Consider the following 17,580-nt stretch of genomic DNA (forward strand, 5'->3'; position numbering starts at 1 on the left):
CACTGGATCAGAACCCAGAGTAAAAGCTGTTGATGTTGGGGAGCAAACATCAGAGGCTCAGCAGTTGTTTGCCCTAAAGTCAGATGCCTTCACTGGTCACTGAAAAATGGATCTTCCATGATGCCTGCTTCTTCGCATGTCTCTTTTCCAAATTGAAGCCACATGTGGGTCTTATTGGCAGAGTCTATGTCACATGACTGTATCTTGGCTGCAAGGGAGGCCTAGACAGACAGTGTCTGGCTGTTCCCTTGGATAGGTAAGCATTCCACTGCCCCTAAATAGGAAGGGTATTTGAGAATGCTAAGTTGCCGAAAACCATGATGAATGTCCATAGAAAATAAGCACAAACTCCAAGCTGAGCTGACAAGAGCCAATCCTGGCATCTGGCTGCCATCCCTAGAAAAGTAGAATTCTCTTTCCTCTGGGGTTATTTGTATGGTTAGAATATAAACCTGGATTTTCTGGCGGACATCTTGGCCATGACATAAGAATCTGCCCAGGAATTAGGTCAACATAGAAGAAAACAGAGTCTAGAGATAGAGAAAGAAACAATCCTGATGAAATTATTTAAGTTCCCTGTTGCAGCTGTCCTCAAAGTTAGAAACACCTGAACTTTTTTTCAGTGCCATGAACTAATAAACTCCTTTTTCTCTTCTTACGCGGTCTTTAGTTGGCTTTCTGTTACTTGCCGCCAAGAGTCTTGACTAAAGGCTCTATGTGCCTTTGGCTAGTTCCATAGTTCCATTCCACTATGACCGGGTTGGCAGAGGCTACTCCAGCTCTAAGTGGCAGGAGAATTCCCCGTGTGATGTCTTTCATAACGTAACACTTACAGGGAAAAATCTAAGACCCATAGCCTGGTCACCATGCTAGGCCCTGGAGGATCTGGACCCAACAGCTGCCCTAGTTCACCTAGTAGTAGAAGCACCTACCCTAGCTCTTCGACTACTACTAGTACTAGTTCTATTAGCTAGTTCTACTAGTACAACAGTACTAGCAATAGTAGTAGTAGAACTAGTACGAACAGTAGTTGAAGACCTAGGATAGGTTTTCTTACTCCAACCAGCCCAACACCACCAAACTGCTGGTAGCTGTTGAACATACTGCTTCGTGCTTTCCTGACTTTACTAATGCTGATCTCTGGGCCTAGAATGCCCTTAACCAGTCATCCCATCACTCTCTCACCTCCTGATATACATGTATTCTTCTCTGTTTGGAAAATTTTGATTCAACTCTCAAACCAAACCTTGGATCGCACCTTCTCCCCTTTCATGACAACCTAGATACATGGGAGGATCACACAACTTAAAAGTGGCAGCAAAGGAGCCCCAAGAGCAAACTGTGGGGAGGGTCTAAGACTATGTAAGGAACAAGTCCTAGTCCAAAAGTACATTTTCCATACTTGGTCACTGCACCTGGTCAAAATAGATCTATGTTCTAACGATTTGGAAAAAAAAAAAAAAAAGTGCTGGGTGCAGTGGCTCATGCCTGTAATCCCAGCTCTTTGCGAGGCCGAGACAGGCAGATCACTTGAGGTCAGGAGTTCAAGACCAGCCTGACCAACATGGAGAAACCCTGTCTCTACCAAAGATACAAAAATTAGCTGGGTGTGGTGGCACATGCCTGTAATCCCAGCTACTTGGGAGGCTGAGGCAGGAGAATCGCTTGAACCCGGGAGGGGAAGGTTGCAGTGGGCTGAGATTATACCACACTGCACTTCACCCTGGGCTACAAGAGTGAAACTGTGTCTCAAAAAAAAAAAAGCAAGCATCACTCACCTTTAACGTACTGGTCCCATTGTTTTCTGTAGTCTAAGTCCATATAGACGTCTGCCAGTAGAGTTGGTGAGCAGTCCTCCAGAACACCAAAGACTTTATATTCATAAAGTCCAGTCTTCTATAAAAACAGAACAGGTAGAAATGTCTATTGGTTCCCAAGTTGAGGGAAAGCTGGATTCTACATCATATGAAAAGCAGCTGATGATGGAGTTCATGTCACACCAAACACTGACCTCCTCTGTGGTCTTGGTGACACAATGGTAAAAAAGCAGGTGAAGGCCCTACTCTCAGGGATCTTAAATTCAGGTAGGCAGCAGTGCTAGAGATAGCTGTAAGTGCCATCCACGTAATTTAAATAGGGTAAGAAGAGTTGTGTGATAAATGGTGCCTTGCAAGGGCAGGGATGGGGAGGACATCTATGTAATCAGGTGATCAGGAAAGGCCTCTATGAGAGTTAACAGTTATCAGAGCATCTTGTTCCAAATGCTAGAAGAAGCCAGCCATAGGAAGATAGGAAAAGCCCATTCCTGGTAGAAGGAAGGTCCTCAGATTGATGGCCTGGCATCTTTAAAGAACCTGGGGTCTGGAGAACTCTGGATAAAAGAGAGAGTGGCAGAAGCTGAGTTTAACAGAGGTTGTCAGGCTGGACCCCAAGGACTTTGGAAACCAGGGTAAGAGGTAAAGATTTTATTCTCATTGCTATGGAAAACTAATGCATAGCTTTAAACAGAGGGATGACCAGATCTGATTCAGAATTCAGTTTAAGAATGACCCAATCAAATTAATTTTTTAAAGGTGATTCTTGCTGCTTGGTAGAAAATAGATCATAAGAAAACAAGGAGATGGGTGAGAAGACCAGTGCAATAGTTCAGATAAGAGATGATGGTGATTTGAACAGGGAGGTAACAACAGTGATGGCAAGGAATCAGTGATTTAAGGATACATTTTGGAGGTAAAGTAAAAAGGAATTGTTGATAGATCCTGGGGAAAGGAAAAGCAAAGAATCGAGGATAATTTTTATAACCCAAGTTGGGCAGATGGGAATGCCATCTTCTAAGACAGAAAACACTTGGAGAAGAGGTGATTGGTGGGCTTTGGGTGTAATTAAGAGTTCTCTTTTAAACAAGTTGAGGTTAAGATGTTTATTAAGCATCCAAGTAAGGGTGTCACATAGGCAGCTACAGTTCTTGGGACAGGTTATATTTACATAGCCATGTGGCATAGTGAAACCCAACACATTGTTTTATCAATTCCACGACAGAATCTTTCAATAACTGCTTCTTTTTGATTCTGCATAAAAGACTGAAAATGAAAAACAAAAGAAATCTGCTTCAAATCATGTAAGTTCCTTTTATTTGGAAAAAGGCCTTTCTAGATTCCAAATGATAAGAGAGTTCCTTGTTTTCTTGGTAAGCCATGTGCTTGTCCATGAGGGTCCTGGCCTAGAGTTGCCCCAGCACACATTTCACTCTCTCTACAGTGGCAACTTACAATTCCTGACCCTCAGCTCTGCCTGAAGGCTCTATTATTAAAATTAAAGCAATGGCTGTTAGATTAATTTCAACACAAAGGCAAATAAACAAATGAACAAACATGAACTTTTGGATGAACTCTCGCGTCCATGTGCTAAGGCCGTGTTACTGGTTAATCATGCACGAATGAAGCCCTCTCCTTAAACACCGTGCCATGGACTAAGGGGAAGTCAAGGAATAAACATGCTGAATCTTTCTAGAGAACCTGAAGCTTTAAGGGTCATCCGGGTTGGGTGGTATAACCTAGTGGATAAATACATCCCGGTTTAGGAATCTTAGATGTATGTGAAAGTACCTGGCAAAAAATGAACTTAAAATTGAAATGGAATCGATAAGAATCTTCCAGCTCTAAAAGCATGTGATTTTATACCAAGAATTTCCAACCAGCAAATACCAGACTAGTCTATCTGAACACCTTATGTGTCATGCCATGGATACCCCAGTAGAAGGGCAGATCTCAGGGTCCAAAGAGAAATGTCAGGAAGATAAACATCTTATCTCTCTTGCCCTCTCCTCTCACACACACACAAGAGAACTTAGTAAGGATTTATATATACCCACACATTTACACTTATACACACTTGTTTTCATCAATAGGCTTTAGAAGGGAGACAACCAGCAATTATTCAAGAATATTGAGGCCTTGTTTTCTACACATTCTAAGCAAAAATAATTCTTATGTGTTAAGATAATAACCTCCTCAACCTTTAAATAAGTTAACACTGGATATCTGTATAAATTAAGACACACTGTTCCCTTAAACTGGTTCCCTTCTTCTCCTAAATGTAGTTACAAACCTTAGTGACTTCCATCCTGTTATATGGCACAGAAAAAAAGAACAGAAAGTTCTCGAGGAAGAGAAAAATAGAACAACCATGATTTGCGTGAATACAGAAGAATGAACTATTGTGACAACTTCCTTTAAACATTCCCTTTGAGGCAGGACTGAGCAATGCCAGAGCTCCAGAGGAACCAAATGCTCAATAACACGGCAACACCTTTCCTACTTCATTAATACAATGTTCAAGTGCTGGACAGCCTGGTCCGCATTCTCTAATCAAAGCATTTTCTCACCCATTATTTCTTTTTAAAAAGGATCTCAGCAACCACACTCATTTTTACTTCATATTTTAAAAAAAAAGTTTTTTATAATTAAAAAGATTATAAAAATGACAAAAAGAATTTTTAAAAAGCGACATGCAACCCCATAATCCAAAAATATCTACTGATAATATTTGACATATTTCCTTTAAGTCAATAAATATATCTGTAAGTTATCAAATGGGAATCATATGGTATAAATAGTTTGTACTCTTATTTTTAAATATTATACTGAGGTTATGAAGACTCCATACCTAACTCAATTATTCTCCAAAAAATACTTGTTTCCAAATATTTTTATGAAAAAAATGTCCAGAATATTCATGTTTGTGTAGAATACTTGGTCCATAATTCTATTTTTTTTTTTTTTTTTTTACTACAAATGCTTTCTTAGGGATAAATTTTAGGTTAAGTAGATAACATTTTAAGTCTCTTTATACTTCTTACAAACCTTGTAGAATGTGTGTACCAAGTGTGTACTCTCACTAGTTCCAAAGGAGCATCTCACCAGCATTGGGTGCCATTGATTATACAAACAATTTGATATGAAAAAGCAAAATGTATTTGGCAAAGCTTTTATTGCTACTATAATAAGATCTGATGTGTAAGATCTCTTTAAAATTAGAGATATAGCCGAGACGGGCGGATCACGAGGTCAGGAGATCGAGACCATCCTGGCTAACACAGTGAAACCCCGTCTCTACTAAAAAATACAAAAAACTAGCCGGGCGAGGTGGCGGGCGCCTGTAGTCCCAGCTACTTGGGAGGCTGAGGCAGGAGAATGGCGTAAACCCGGGAGGCGGAGCCTGCAGTGAGCTGAGATCCGGCCACTGCACTCCAGGCCGGGCGACAGAGCAAGACTCCGTCTCAAAAAAAAAAAATTAGAGATATAAATCTTTTGCAACATCGGCTCTATTTTTCCAAGCTTACTAACATTTGAATAAATGACTCCAAAGAAGTTTACTCAAGAGATTCTTGGCTTTTCCTGAAGCTCCTCCAGAAAACCACCTCTAACAGTGGCTCAGTTTCCTTATCTAGACTAAAATATACTGGACACTTTTCTAATGTTCCAGTTATAAGACATTTAGTTTCCTACAATTCCAATAGTAAAAGGGTTATGTTAGTAGTAGAGAATTAGCCAGTATCATGTACACAATACAACTGCCAGAAGAAACGTAAGACTTGATGTGGTAAACACTCCTTCTGTTTATTAAGAGAACCCCTGTGGCAATGTAAACAGCCAACAACTTCCCTGGCCTCCTCTGCAGGGAGAGGTAGCCATGTGACTTCTCCCTATTTTAAATGTGGACATGATGGTGGGAACTGCTGCAACTATCCTATGACCAAGAGGCAATCAACATGAGAAATCGAGTAGAAAGACTCAGAGGGTTGCTGGCATCACTGATTGCTAAACCAATGACAGCAACTCTACCAATAGGTAGAACTCTGACCTATTTATTAGGTGAGATAAACACGCCTCTGTTTGTCATTGATTGTCCGATTTTCTATTACTTGTAGCTAAAAACAATCGTAATTGACATAGTGGTCCTTATCAACAATGCTGAATTTTATTTGAACCCTGCCATCCTAGATTACAGTGAAGGTTAAGAAATCCCCCATCTTTTGTGTTTCATAAAGTTTACCGTGGAGATCCACTACCCTTCCCTATATGACTCAGATAAGACTCACGGATGCCCCCGTTTACCTACAACAAGGCCAGACACAGACCCTCCAAATTTCCCTTTCTTTGTCTTATAAATGATTAGCTGAGCTGCCCACCCTGACTGATCAACCAGAACAAAATGCTTGTTAACCCAACTGGCTGAACTTTTCTCCTTCCTCTAGGCCCCTGAACTTTGGCCTATTCTAAACCTGAGCCAGCAAGCATACAGTCCCTCCTGAAAACAGGCTGGGCTTAGGGCAAAGTATTCTCCGGTCTGCTATCTGATCACACCATCCTTTCATCCCACATCCCTGCATACCGTTCTTTCTAACATTCTTTGCTCCTGTTTATAAAAGAACAGCTCTGCAACTCCCAAGATGCCTGTAGAGCTTATCAGCAAAGCACTCTTCCTACTGTAATACTTCTTTCCCTAACTCCTTGAAATAACCCATTTGAATACAAGTCTCTCCTTACCAAGTCCAGATTTATTTTTAAAAATTTGACATCAAGGTAAAAAAGTAGGCTGACAGAATAGTGCTGATAAGACTTATGAATATTTATAAGAAATATAATAACATGTAAATTCATTAAAACAGTACAGAAGTACATAAATGTTGCTAAAATGCACTGTCAAGGAAAAGAAGAGATAATGGACACTTTAATGGATATTAAATTGAGGTACAACATTTAGTTTTACACAAAGACATACAAAACCCTACATGCCATGTTATAAAAAGTACTGTCTCCTTTGAATTAGTAATTCAGAAAAAATATATATAAATGTATATATAATATATACTATTCTATATAAATGTTATATATAGAATATGTTACACATATTTATATATTTTATGTATAATATCAGCAGATATATATGTTTATACATAATGCCAGTAGGTATATATATTTTTATATATACCTGCTACAGTAGATAGAGTGAATACCCACTGGTATTCACTACATCTTGATCCCAAGAAGAAATCAAGCAGAGGCTTCTACTTGACTGCAGATTGGATTCTGTTTCCCTTGGTGATTTATTAGCAATACTGCAAAAGTCATGTATTTTGTGTTTGAAGGAGTTTTCTAATCCATTTGACCTGCTATAAAGTCTTCCAATAATACTAGTAATTGTTTTTCTAAGCATGGTCCACTTTCCAAAGTTTTATATTCATTCTCTCATGTAACAGCTAAGATAGTCCTGTGATGTAGACAGGGAAGCTGGTGTTATCTCTACCTTTACAGAAGGAAATGATGCTTAGAGAGGCCAACTTACTTGCCTAAGTCCTACAGCTAGTAACAGGACAGACAGAAAGAAATGGTGTGTCTTTGCACACTGGCCCCTTCTATTCCCTGCAGTGTCTCCTTATTTAGCTGTATTTTCTCTGCATGTCATCCCCAAATCATTGTTCCAGACCACAAACTAATGATAAAGATAAAGAAGACCCATCACACAGGATCTTAGAGCAGGAAGGGGTCTTAGCTCAACTGTGTAATGTGAGTGACTTGCCAAGAGTCAGCTGATGACGCTGTTGGTGGCAAAGCCTGGATGAGAACCCATTCCTTCCTTAAGCCAGTACTCCTGCTCCAGGCCACCCAGAATGGACCTCCCACTGAGATGTTCCCCTGAGTTCCTAAGCCTGATGTGTTTGCCCAACAGGCCTCCAAAGGGCCAGAAGAAGTATTTTTTTTAGATGCTGCTTCTGGGGGGTTCAGGAAAGAACCAGGAGAAAGGCAGGTATAGGGAAAGGATGAGTATCATCACTTTCAACAGATGAGGTACTTTGCCAAGTTTTTCCATACACTATTCCAAAGTGCTGTCTCATAAATCAGAAAAGCTAGTCAGAAAAGACAGTGTGGTGGTTATAAACATGGGCTCAGATTCACCGTCTGGGTAGAGTCTAAACTCTCCACTACTAACCTGCAAAATGGGTCTAATAAGTTTCTACTTCATGGAATGATTATGAGGATTAAACTAGATAATCCATCTAAAGTTCTAGTATGTGGTATACATAATAAGTACTTAGTAAATATTAGATATCATTCCCATTAATAAGGTAGGTTATTATTTCATTAATAAGGTAGGTATGATGATCTCCTTTTTCCAGATTAAAGAACTAGGACTGAGAACTGTAATGTATATTTTCAGGAAAACCAATATCTCTAGTGCACCTGCTCTAAGCCAGGCTGTGCTTAATCATGAATACTTGTAATGATCCTGTGATGTAAGCATCGTTAGCTTCAATTCATAAGTGAAGAAATGGAGGCTGGAGATAGGGGAATGCATGGTCAGGAAACCTGTTACTGTTGTCACTAATTTTTGAGATGCTATTACTCTGGCTAACTTGTCTAAATATTAAACTGGTATATTTCTTAGTAATGATGATTCAAATGCATGAAAAAAAACAGCTGTGCAATATATTTTCAATTATATTTATAGAGTTAAAGTATTCTGAGAAATATTATTGTCAATAGTACACTTATTTGTCCCAAGCAGAATAAACTCTGAAAGAGATGTTATGCATTTACATATGAGATGTGTCAAAATGTCATAATGTTTCCAAATGACTTTTGCAAGCCCCACACAGGAGTAATCTCCTGTAGATGTCCCACCACCCAACCAGGCCTGGAGAAAGGCACCACTCATTCCCTCCAATTTATGGTGTTTATCTGAATTTATACCACTAACTACAAGGCGGTCTTGATAAATCACATGTTCTCAAATCCTGTGAATGCACTCATGAGCGTGCATTGAGTTCTCTTTGCCTGTCACGGAAGAGCTCATTTCCATTCCTCAGAGGGACAGGAAACCTCCCCCGCCCCAATCTATTTATCTAAAAGCTGTCCAAGTCCATCCACTTTTGGGCAAGTAATAGACTCAGATGGTATGAAAAGTAAGCATTTTTAATCAAAGTAAAGTAGTTCTAATGGCAGAAGTCAAAGCTGCAGCTGCTGCTGGGAAGTATGTGCCAAGACTCTACAAAGACAGACAGTTGGCTAAACCTGATTAAACATTTAAGACCTCTCTAAGAAAATGTGATAGGTCTAATCCCTAAGGTTGCACACAGCTGGGTAAAATACTGATAGCTGATATTTACTGAGTATTTACTGAATAGCAGGCACAGATCCAAGTGCTTTTATATGGATTATCCCACTTAATCCAAATAATGATACAAGGTACGGACCATCAGTAAACCCACTTTTCAGACAGGAAAACTGAGGCTTAAAGATGTTCTGCAAAATGTCCAGAAAAGACACATTTGTAGAGACAAGAACCTCCATTCAGCACTGCCCCCGATTCACCCGTTGGTTCACTCCAGATGTTGATATGGTATTATGTCCAAGCATTCTGAATGCCTATACCCTTCCCTACAAGTCACCGCTCTTCTCAAGGGATTCCCAAGGCTGAATGAAACATTGGTGTTTTGTTTCATTAATAGCCACCTGTGTAATTGCCACACAGCAATCTGGTGGAAGACAGAGTGAGAGCATAAAGCTTGGCTTATACCTGGAGACAGAAGGGAGGCATCTTACTCCTTGCTCTCCCCTCCTTCCACCAGATCTGAACCTTGAGACTAGCATTCTTGCATGGCCTCATACCTACAGGCTTATCCTAAGAGAGAAAAGCAAGGAGAGGGAAAAACTGAGGCTCTAACTTATCTATCCAGTTGCACACTCAAGGGAGACAGAAATGAAGGAGCTGGCCTTGGTCTATGGTGGGAAGTAGAATGCCACAGATGGGTGTCCTGGAGACATGGTGGCCCTGCCCACAATTAAGTTTCAGCTCCGTAAGTGACCAGGGCTCAAGAATTATCCTATCAATCACGCTGTTAATCAGAAGGGTGAGAGAAAGGAGCAGAACAGTTTTACAATCCTGAAGTAAAGTGGTTCATGATGCTAACTGGGGAAATAGGAGTAGGGATTTCACATCTATAGAGTGAAATCTGTCCGCCTGTGAGTTGAATCTGTGTTTCTCTCTAAAGGCCAAACTTTCTCTCAGCCCAGCCTGCCCAAACGCAGTTTTTCCCATCTTGCTGGCCTTTTGAGTATTTTAGTAGGTCAAGAGCACAGGAAAGAACAGTCCCTGGGAAAGTACTGTCTGCTCCTCACCAAACTCTTTGATTAGAAGCCCTATTCAAGGACAAAAACACAATTTAGGCTGTCCCTTCTCACAGTGCCAGGCATTTAGATTTAAAAACTTAATAAGTCAAGCCATCAGCCAGAGTTTTTCAGTCCAACATTTATTTTGTCTAAATTGAAGCTGTGAGCCTCTGAGCGCTGGTTTCACCCTCTACGGGCATGCTGCAGTGGTTAATGGCATAGTAACGAAGCCCAAAGCTCCTGCAAGGCCTGCCTGCAGATCACTGGAAGAGCTTTTCTAAGTGATCCATGGCCCTTCTCCCAGGGGAACTTCTCAGCACTGCTCAGGGGACCACATTTACTCCCGAGTGGCCACTAACTTAAACATCGGGGAGAGGGAGTCCTAAGATGGACATTGCTTTTGTTTTAAGACATTTTTTGGTCTCACTTTCACCTTTCAATTTCCATTGCATCTCATCTCTAGGGTATTCTACTGCCTCTGACTTTAGCTCTCAATGTCAGAACTGCCTCAGCACCATGCTAGATGCTCCCCATCCACCAGTGGTTCTCCAAGTGTGGTTCCTGGACCAGTAGCCTCAGCATCACTCAGCAGCTGGTTAGAAATATAATGCACAAAAAAAGAAGAGTATCTATCTATACACATACATACATGAAAATAGAACATATTCATTGATAAGAATGTGGGTTACATTCATTGATGAGTGTGATTAGAATATATATACACACATATATACATGTGTATATATTCATATATATGTGTGTATATATACACATATGTATTTTCCACATATATATACACACATATGTGTGTGCGTATCTCGGTTTCCTCATTTGCAAAACCAGGATAATACTTACCTTTCAGAGTTGTTGAGACAATTGTATGAAATATATAGAATACATATATTCTATATAGAATGTATAGACTACATATATTCTATATAGAATGTATAGAATACATATATTCTATATAGAATACATAGTATACACATACATGCTTGTGTGTATATACACATATATGTGTGAGTATATATATGTGTGTATATATATTCTCACGCACACTCAATGCATGCTTGTGTGTACATATATATATCCAAATGCACACTCAATACATGCTCAAGTTTGAGATTCTAACACACACTCAGTTTGAGAACCATTCTGCCATGTATCATTTCATTCAATCCTCTCAACAACCCTGAAAGGTAAGTATTAACCAGGCTTTGCAAATGAGGAAACTGAGATTTCAAAATGAAAAAGTAACTGATCAACATCACCTGGCCAGTAAGTGGGGCCTGGCCCCTGGCCACTCTTCAATCTCATATCCACTCCAGTCCTGTGGGCCTCCTGGCTTCTCCTGGAAAACGAGGCAAGCTCAGCCTAGCTGAGGGACTAGCATCCAGTGTTCCCTCTATCTCAGTGGCTTAAAAGCCAGCATGCTCATATGAATCTCCTGATAAGCTTATATATATATAGACACACACACACACACACACATTCATAATACACACACACATGTGTAAAAAATGGTTTATTATGAAAGACTGCAAACATACACAGAAGTAGAGAGGACAAAATAATTAACCCCTATGTGAAGGGGAGCCTAGCAAAAGGACCACCCAAGCCCCACCGTAGACCAGTTAAACCTGAATCCCTAAGGTAGGGCTTGGTATTGTTTGTAAAACTCTCTCAAGTGATTCCAATGTGCTTGAACTTTGAGAAACACTCAGATTCATTTCGCCTCCAGATATTTGCATTATTCAAATTGGCCAAATGTTACCTCCACAGGGGGCCTTTCTGGACTCCCTTATCTGAAACACATCACATCACCCCTGGCTACCCTGCCATGCCATCTCTCTATCCCTTTATCTCGCTTTATTTTCTTTATAGCATTTTCTTTAAAGCACTTTATAGCATTTCCCACTGGACATTTCATCATATACTACGGGCTTATTCTCATCAATGAATGTGATCCATGTTCAAGAAGTTCATTCATTGAAGCAGCAGCACTACGTTCCTCCTTCACCACTTATCCCCAGGGTCTGCGAAGACAGTAGCACATGCGAGGCAGTTGATGAATATCTCCCAAATGAATGAATGATAGAGGAACAGGGCTGAAACTCTCACACAGGACTATCTGACTCCAAAATCCATGCTTTTCCCACAATACCCATAGCAGCCCTGGTCTAGTTTTGCTTTAGCCTCTGGAAACAGAATGTAGTTCTTGTCTTGAAGCAAGCTGTGTACTTAGTACTGAGTTTATCATAGTAGACTGTTCATGTTAGTTACTAGTTATGAGGTCTTATGTGGCTCGCTCAACAACTCTGAATCTAATTTCCATTTGTAAAGTAAGGCCGTTCTTGCCTACCTTCCACATCTGTTTAGAAGGATAAACGAAAACTTATAGGACAGCATTTATAATTTGCAGCATCAAATAAAGTTATTATCATTACAACATGGAGAAGAAATAAGAGAGGAAGGAAACAGAGTAGGCAAAGAAAGAAGAAGTAGAGGAAAAAGATGATGGTGTTGGACAGCATGACTTACAAGTAACTTTCCAGTCCAAAACTTTGTGATTTAATAGAAAAATAGAAAACAAAAAAATTATCAAAATTTTGTACATCAAATGTTGTACATCAAAATTGCCCACTTGTCCAAGAACAGGATTCAGAATGTGTCTACTAAATAAAGGACACAATTCTATTATTTTTATTTTAAAATACAATTTGCTACATTGAAATCTCTTTTAAGAGCCTTTACTCTTGTTTCAGTCTTTTAAAAACACGTAACAGTAACTTTGTTAGAGTTGTAAGACCTTCATCCCAGGGAGGGTCCTGCCCCATACCCTGGAAGAAGGAATGCTGCATGGAGAGGCCTGAAGAATCTGGACAGGCCTTCTTGGTTTTCCCCAATCAGTCTATTAATATGAGCTCAGACCCTTTCTGTCCAGTCACATTTCAACACTGTTGTCCATGCTTCAGTCATGCCTAGCCAATGAAGTTTCCATAAAAGGCCCAAGAGGACAGGGTTCAGAGAGTTTCTGGAGAGCTGAACTCAAAGAGGTTCCTGGAGAGTGACGCATCCAAGGAGGGCATGGAAGTCCCAAGACCCTTCCCCCATACCTCATCTTATGCATCTGTACCTTTGTAATATCCTTTGTAATAAACCAGTAAATGCAAGCAAGTGTTTCCCTGAGTTCTGTCAGCCTCTCTAGTAAAGTAATTGAATCCAAGGAGAGGGCCATGGGATCCCCTATTTATAGCCAGTTGGTCAGAAGCACAGGTAAAACACCCTGGGGCTTTCAACTGGCATTGCAAGTGGCAGGGAAGAGGGGGTTAATCTTGTGGGACTGGGACCTCCACCTATGGGATCTGACACTATTTCCAGGTAGGTAGTGTCAACACTGAACAGGAGGACACCTAGGTGATGTCCACTGCACAACTGACTGCTTACTTGGTGTTTGGGGAGAAATCCTCAGACATTTGGTCACAGGAGTCTTCTGTGCCACTGTGTTGTCGCTGATGTTGAGATAATGAAAAAAACACAGTTTGAGGTTTTTTCTCCAACACAATACTGTATCTCCAATAAGGAGGACTCATCCTCCTAAGATGGTCCAACCCATATGCTCCAGAAAGCTTTATTAGAAAAAGAGCGTGTGTGGCTTGGGCAAAGAGTAGGGGCTTCATGGGCAGATGGACTTGGATCTAAATCCCAGTTTCATTCATCACTTCTTAGCCATGTGCCTTGCATATATCACTGACTTTCCCTAGACCTCAACTGCCTTGTCTGTATACAGGGAAGATGGTACAGTGGTCTGGGCTGGCTAGAGGAGAAGATGCCAGGTCTATGGACAAGTAATGGAAGAGAATGATGGAAATGTGAGTTGAGACCAAATTAGTTCAGTGTACCCACTAGGCAGCATTTGCCTTCTGTTTGGAGAGGCAATGTAGGAGCATGTTGAAGACACAGAACTGGAGGCAGACAGCTGGGCTTGGATCCTAGCTGGAATCTGGAGCAACCAACTTAACCTTTCTATGCAATCATTTACATATAGGTAAAAAGGTGATCATCATAGCACCTTATCATAGAGTTGATGTAAGTATTGAGTAAATCAATACTTCCAAAACACTTAGCACCTGAATTATAAGAAATCACGCAATAAATGTTAGCTATTACAGTGATGATTATTACTATTTCTGCAATCAATAGGCCACTGAAAAGGTAGTGATAAGATCACTGCTTCTCAGATGTTTGATTGCACTGTAAGGTGCAGGATAGACAGGAGCAGAGAGATGGTAGGCCAAGAAACTAGTTAAAAGGTCACTGCAATTCTAAGTGAGGGGTGCTGAGTACCCAAAGTTGCAAAGATAAAGGAAAGAAAATGGGAGGAAATAAGCCAGATGCTAGATATGTCTGAGCAGTTGAATCAACAAAACTTGGCCAAAGTCTTGATGTGGCTGGTAAGAAAAATGGAATAGCAGAGAAGATAAAAGAATTTTGTCTGACTGGGTGTGGTGACTCATCCCTGTAATCCCAGCACTTTGGGAGGCTGAGGGCTGAGGCAGGAGGATTGTTTAAGCCCAGAAGTTCAAGACCAACCTGGGCAACATAGCAAGGCCTCATCTCTAAAACATAAAAAATAAAAGAAAGACTTTGTCTGAAAATGTATCAATTTTCAAACTAAGGTACCTTTTAAAGTTACCCTAAGAAATTAATTCTGTCTGTTCTAGATTGTGAGCTCTTGATCATCTTGTTATACCCAATGGTCCTCGTACACAGCAAGCATTCAGAGCTTCTGAAGTGAGTAATCCATCAAGACATAACATCTGTATACAGAAAAAAAGTAAATACGGTGCTTATCCACTTGTAGTATCTGCTGTGTTCTGGATTATGAAAAGGCCAGCTGTACTAATTTGTAAGTATTCAAAGTAGCATGTTTTATAGTCCCACTAACTGGAGAGGGACGGACTGCCTCCAAAGCAAATATGTATGTATTTAGACAGGAAATTTCTTCATAATACCTATATTCTCCATTTATTTAGAGTAGGATTTCTCAACCTGGGCAATATTACAATTTGGGACTGGATAATTCTTCCCTGGGAGAGGTATGGGGTCACTATCCTGTGCATTGTAGAGTTATCTACAGCTATCAAATTTTCATACATATCTGACAGATTGGATTTGAACCCCCTAACAACCCTGCAATGAGGCAAGCAAGGTTTTCATTCCTGTTTAACAGGTGAGCAACTTCTAAATATTGCAAACGTTTGTTTTCTGTTTTAAAAGATAAAAATACTATATTTGATGTAAACAAAAATGCAATTGCCTAAAAAGGCAACCACATGTTTGACATTCACAAGATCATGAACCCTCCAATCCCACCTCTGGCATTCACTTATCTCGGCCCTTTCAGGAGTGACTTCACCCTCAAGGCCTGCTGCTTTCACCTATGAAACGTGGTGTTTAACCAGGTGAGCATGAGGTATCCTCCTAACTCTAACACTATAATACCCTGATCCTGTATTAGGAAACTTCAGTTTCACCCACATTGCCTGCAGCTACTTTGCTTTGGACTTTTAACCTACTTGCCCTGCTGCGACTATTACACAAAGCAACTGATGACAAGCCTTGGATGACAGGCCTCAGGGGCAATGCCTTCCACCTGGATGGCTACCTGGTTGCAAAGACTTTAACAACCAATCCCGTTCCTCCTACATCTTTACTCCTTCTGCCTGAAGCTTCGGACTCAACTTACCAAGTGCAACCAGGAAGGAAGGGTCAACAACCAAAAGAAACGAGTCACTAAAATAGCAGGGCCCTTCTCGCCAACCCCCGACACTCACCACCCTGCACATCCAGTCCTTTTAAAGTTCTGTTTCTTTTCCTCCTATATCCAAGCCCCAAGATACCGTCCCTCCCCCACCCCCAGACCCCCATATGCCACGCATTGGACAGTGAAGATCAACGTCCCTTGCAGACGGGTGCACGGGCCTAGGAACCAGCTTACCCACGTTTCAACTGTCATTAACTTCTAACTAACTACATGCCCCATCGGGCCTGACCTGAGGCTGAACTCCTATGACTTTCCAACTCCCCTGGATCTGCACGCAGTCACTTGGAGGCACCGCCCCTGCGCTAGCTCCAGAGCGTGGGACAGGGTCCGGGCGGAGCTCCTCCCTGAGCCAGAGAAGACCCGCCCCTGTCCCTTCCGCGACTGCCGCCCCGCGCTCCCTGCGGGGAGGTCGACCCCGGCGCATTCTAGGCCCCGCGGTCCTCCAGCGGGTTGGCCGCTACCTGGTCCAGCAGCCGGTAGATGCTGATGCCCGAGGTCTCCACTAGAAGCTGCCAGTCGGCCCCGGCCACAGCGGGCTGCTGGAGCTCGGCGCAGGCCTCCCGGAACTGCTCCCCCGAGAAGCCGCCCGCGGCCAGCTCCATCCTTCCGCAGTCCGGGCTCCTCCGCCTGGAGGACAGGCCGCGGACACCCTTGTAGTGGGCCTCGGGGCGGGGCGACCGGGCGGCCCCAGCGTCATTACAGGAAACTGAGGAGGAGGCGGGGCCTAGACTGGAGGAGAGGCCTGAGGGTGGGGCCCTGGAGGGGCGGGCCTAGAAAAGTGGGCGGGACTGAGCAAGGAGTAAGGAGGATAGACAAGAAGTAAAAGGAGAAAAATTGGGCTTGATGTGGGGAAGGAAGGAAGAGCTAGAGAAGTGAGGAAGCTTTCAGAGGGAAGGGAAAAGGAAGAGGAAGGGAGACAGTGATGTCACCGCAAAAACACCTCCTCAGTAGCCCATCTCATACTCCCTGTTACCCCCATAATCTACAGAGCTGTTTGAGTGTCTCTCATTTACCTTTCTAAATAAAGTAGAGAAAGCCTGTTTGGTAGACGTGAGAGGAGAGGTGGGCAGAGTAGAAATGCTGGAAAAATCCGAAGGGGTCAAATGCCAGAACTGTATTTCAATATAATTTCTCTTCTTTCTGCTATACATTTTAAAACATTATTCTGAGACAAGGTCCATTGGATTCACCAGAAGACTCAAGGGGTTCATGACACCAAAACAGTTTAGAAACCTAATCCACAATGGATCTACAAGGTTGTTGCCACCCTAGAGGGTAGAAACTGATCAGAAATGTGTCATACTAGGTGTCATACACCTAGGATTTCTGCAACTTGCATAATTTAGCTCACTGTGCAACTCAAACATCTTCTTGTTTCTTTGAAGTCCCTTGGGTAATACTGTATTTCCCATCAGCAGACTGTACTACCTGACTTCGAATAAAGTAGGTCGTTTAAACATCAAAACGATGTAACAGCCACATGAGTGCCAATAAACTCTGAAAACTCATGTTTCCTAATCTGTAAAATGGGTCAAGAATTGTGCTACCAGTTACAGCTGAGGAGGTGGTTGGACAAGGAAT

The 17,580-nt window shown here is 41.7% G+C and overlaps 1 protein-coding gene across 4 annotated transcripts in view; it reads right to left on the reverse strand.

Annotated features, from left to right (window-relative positions):
* Positions 1–16,701, reverse strand: part of PCTP (phosphatidylcholine transfer protein) — a 67,125-nt gene extending 50,424 nt beyond the window's left edge. For 3 of the 4 annotated variants that reach the window (XM_011953740.1, XM_011953741.1, XM_011953742.1), the window contains exons 1-2: positions 16,461–16,701; positions 1,779–1,896 (exon numbers count right to left, since the gene is read on the reverse strand). In XM_011953740.1, the coding sequence (XP_011809130.1) occupies positions 1,779–1,896; positions 16,461–16,601 (259 nt within the window). In that variant the 5' untranslated portion in view covers positions 16,602–16,701. Of the gene's footprint in view, positions 1–1,778; positions 1,897–16,228 lie in introns of all 4 variants that reach the window. The other variant, XM_011953744.1, reaches the window with a different exon arrangement.
* Between the last annotated feature and the right edge of the window lie 879 nt (positions 16,702–17,580).

This window comes from Colobus angolensis, unplaced genomic scaffold (genome assembly GCF_000951035.1).
Source record: "Colobus angolensis palliatus isolate OR3802 unplaced genomic scaffold, Cang.pa_1.0 Scaffold37, whole genome shotgun sequence".
In the NCBI taxonomy this organism is placed as follows: domain Eukaryota; kingdom Metazoa; phylum Chordata; class Mammalia; order Primates; family Cercopithecidae; genus Colobus; species Colobus angolensis.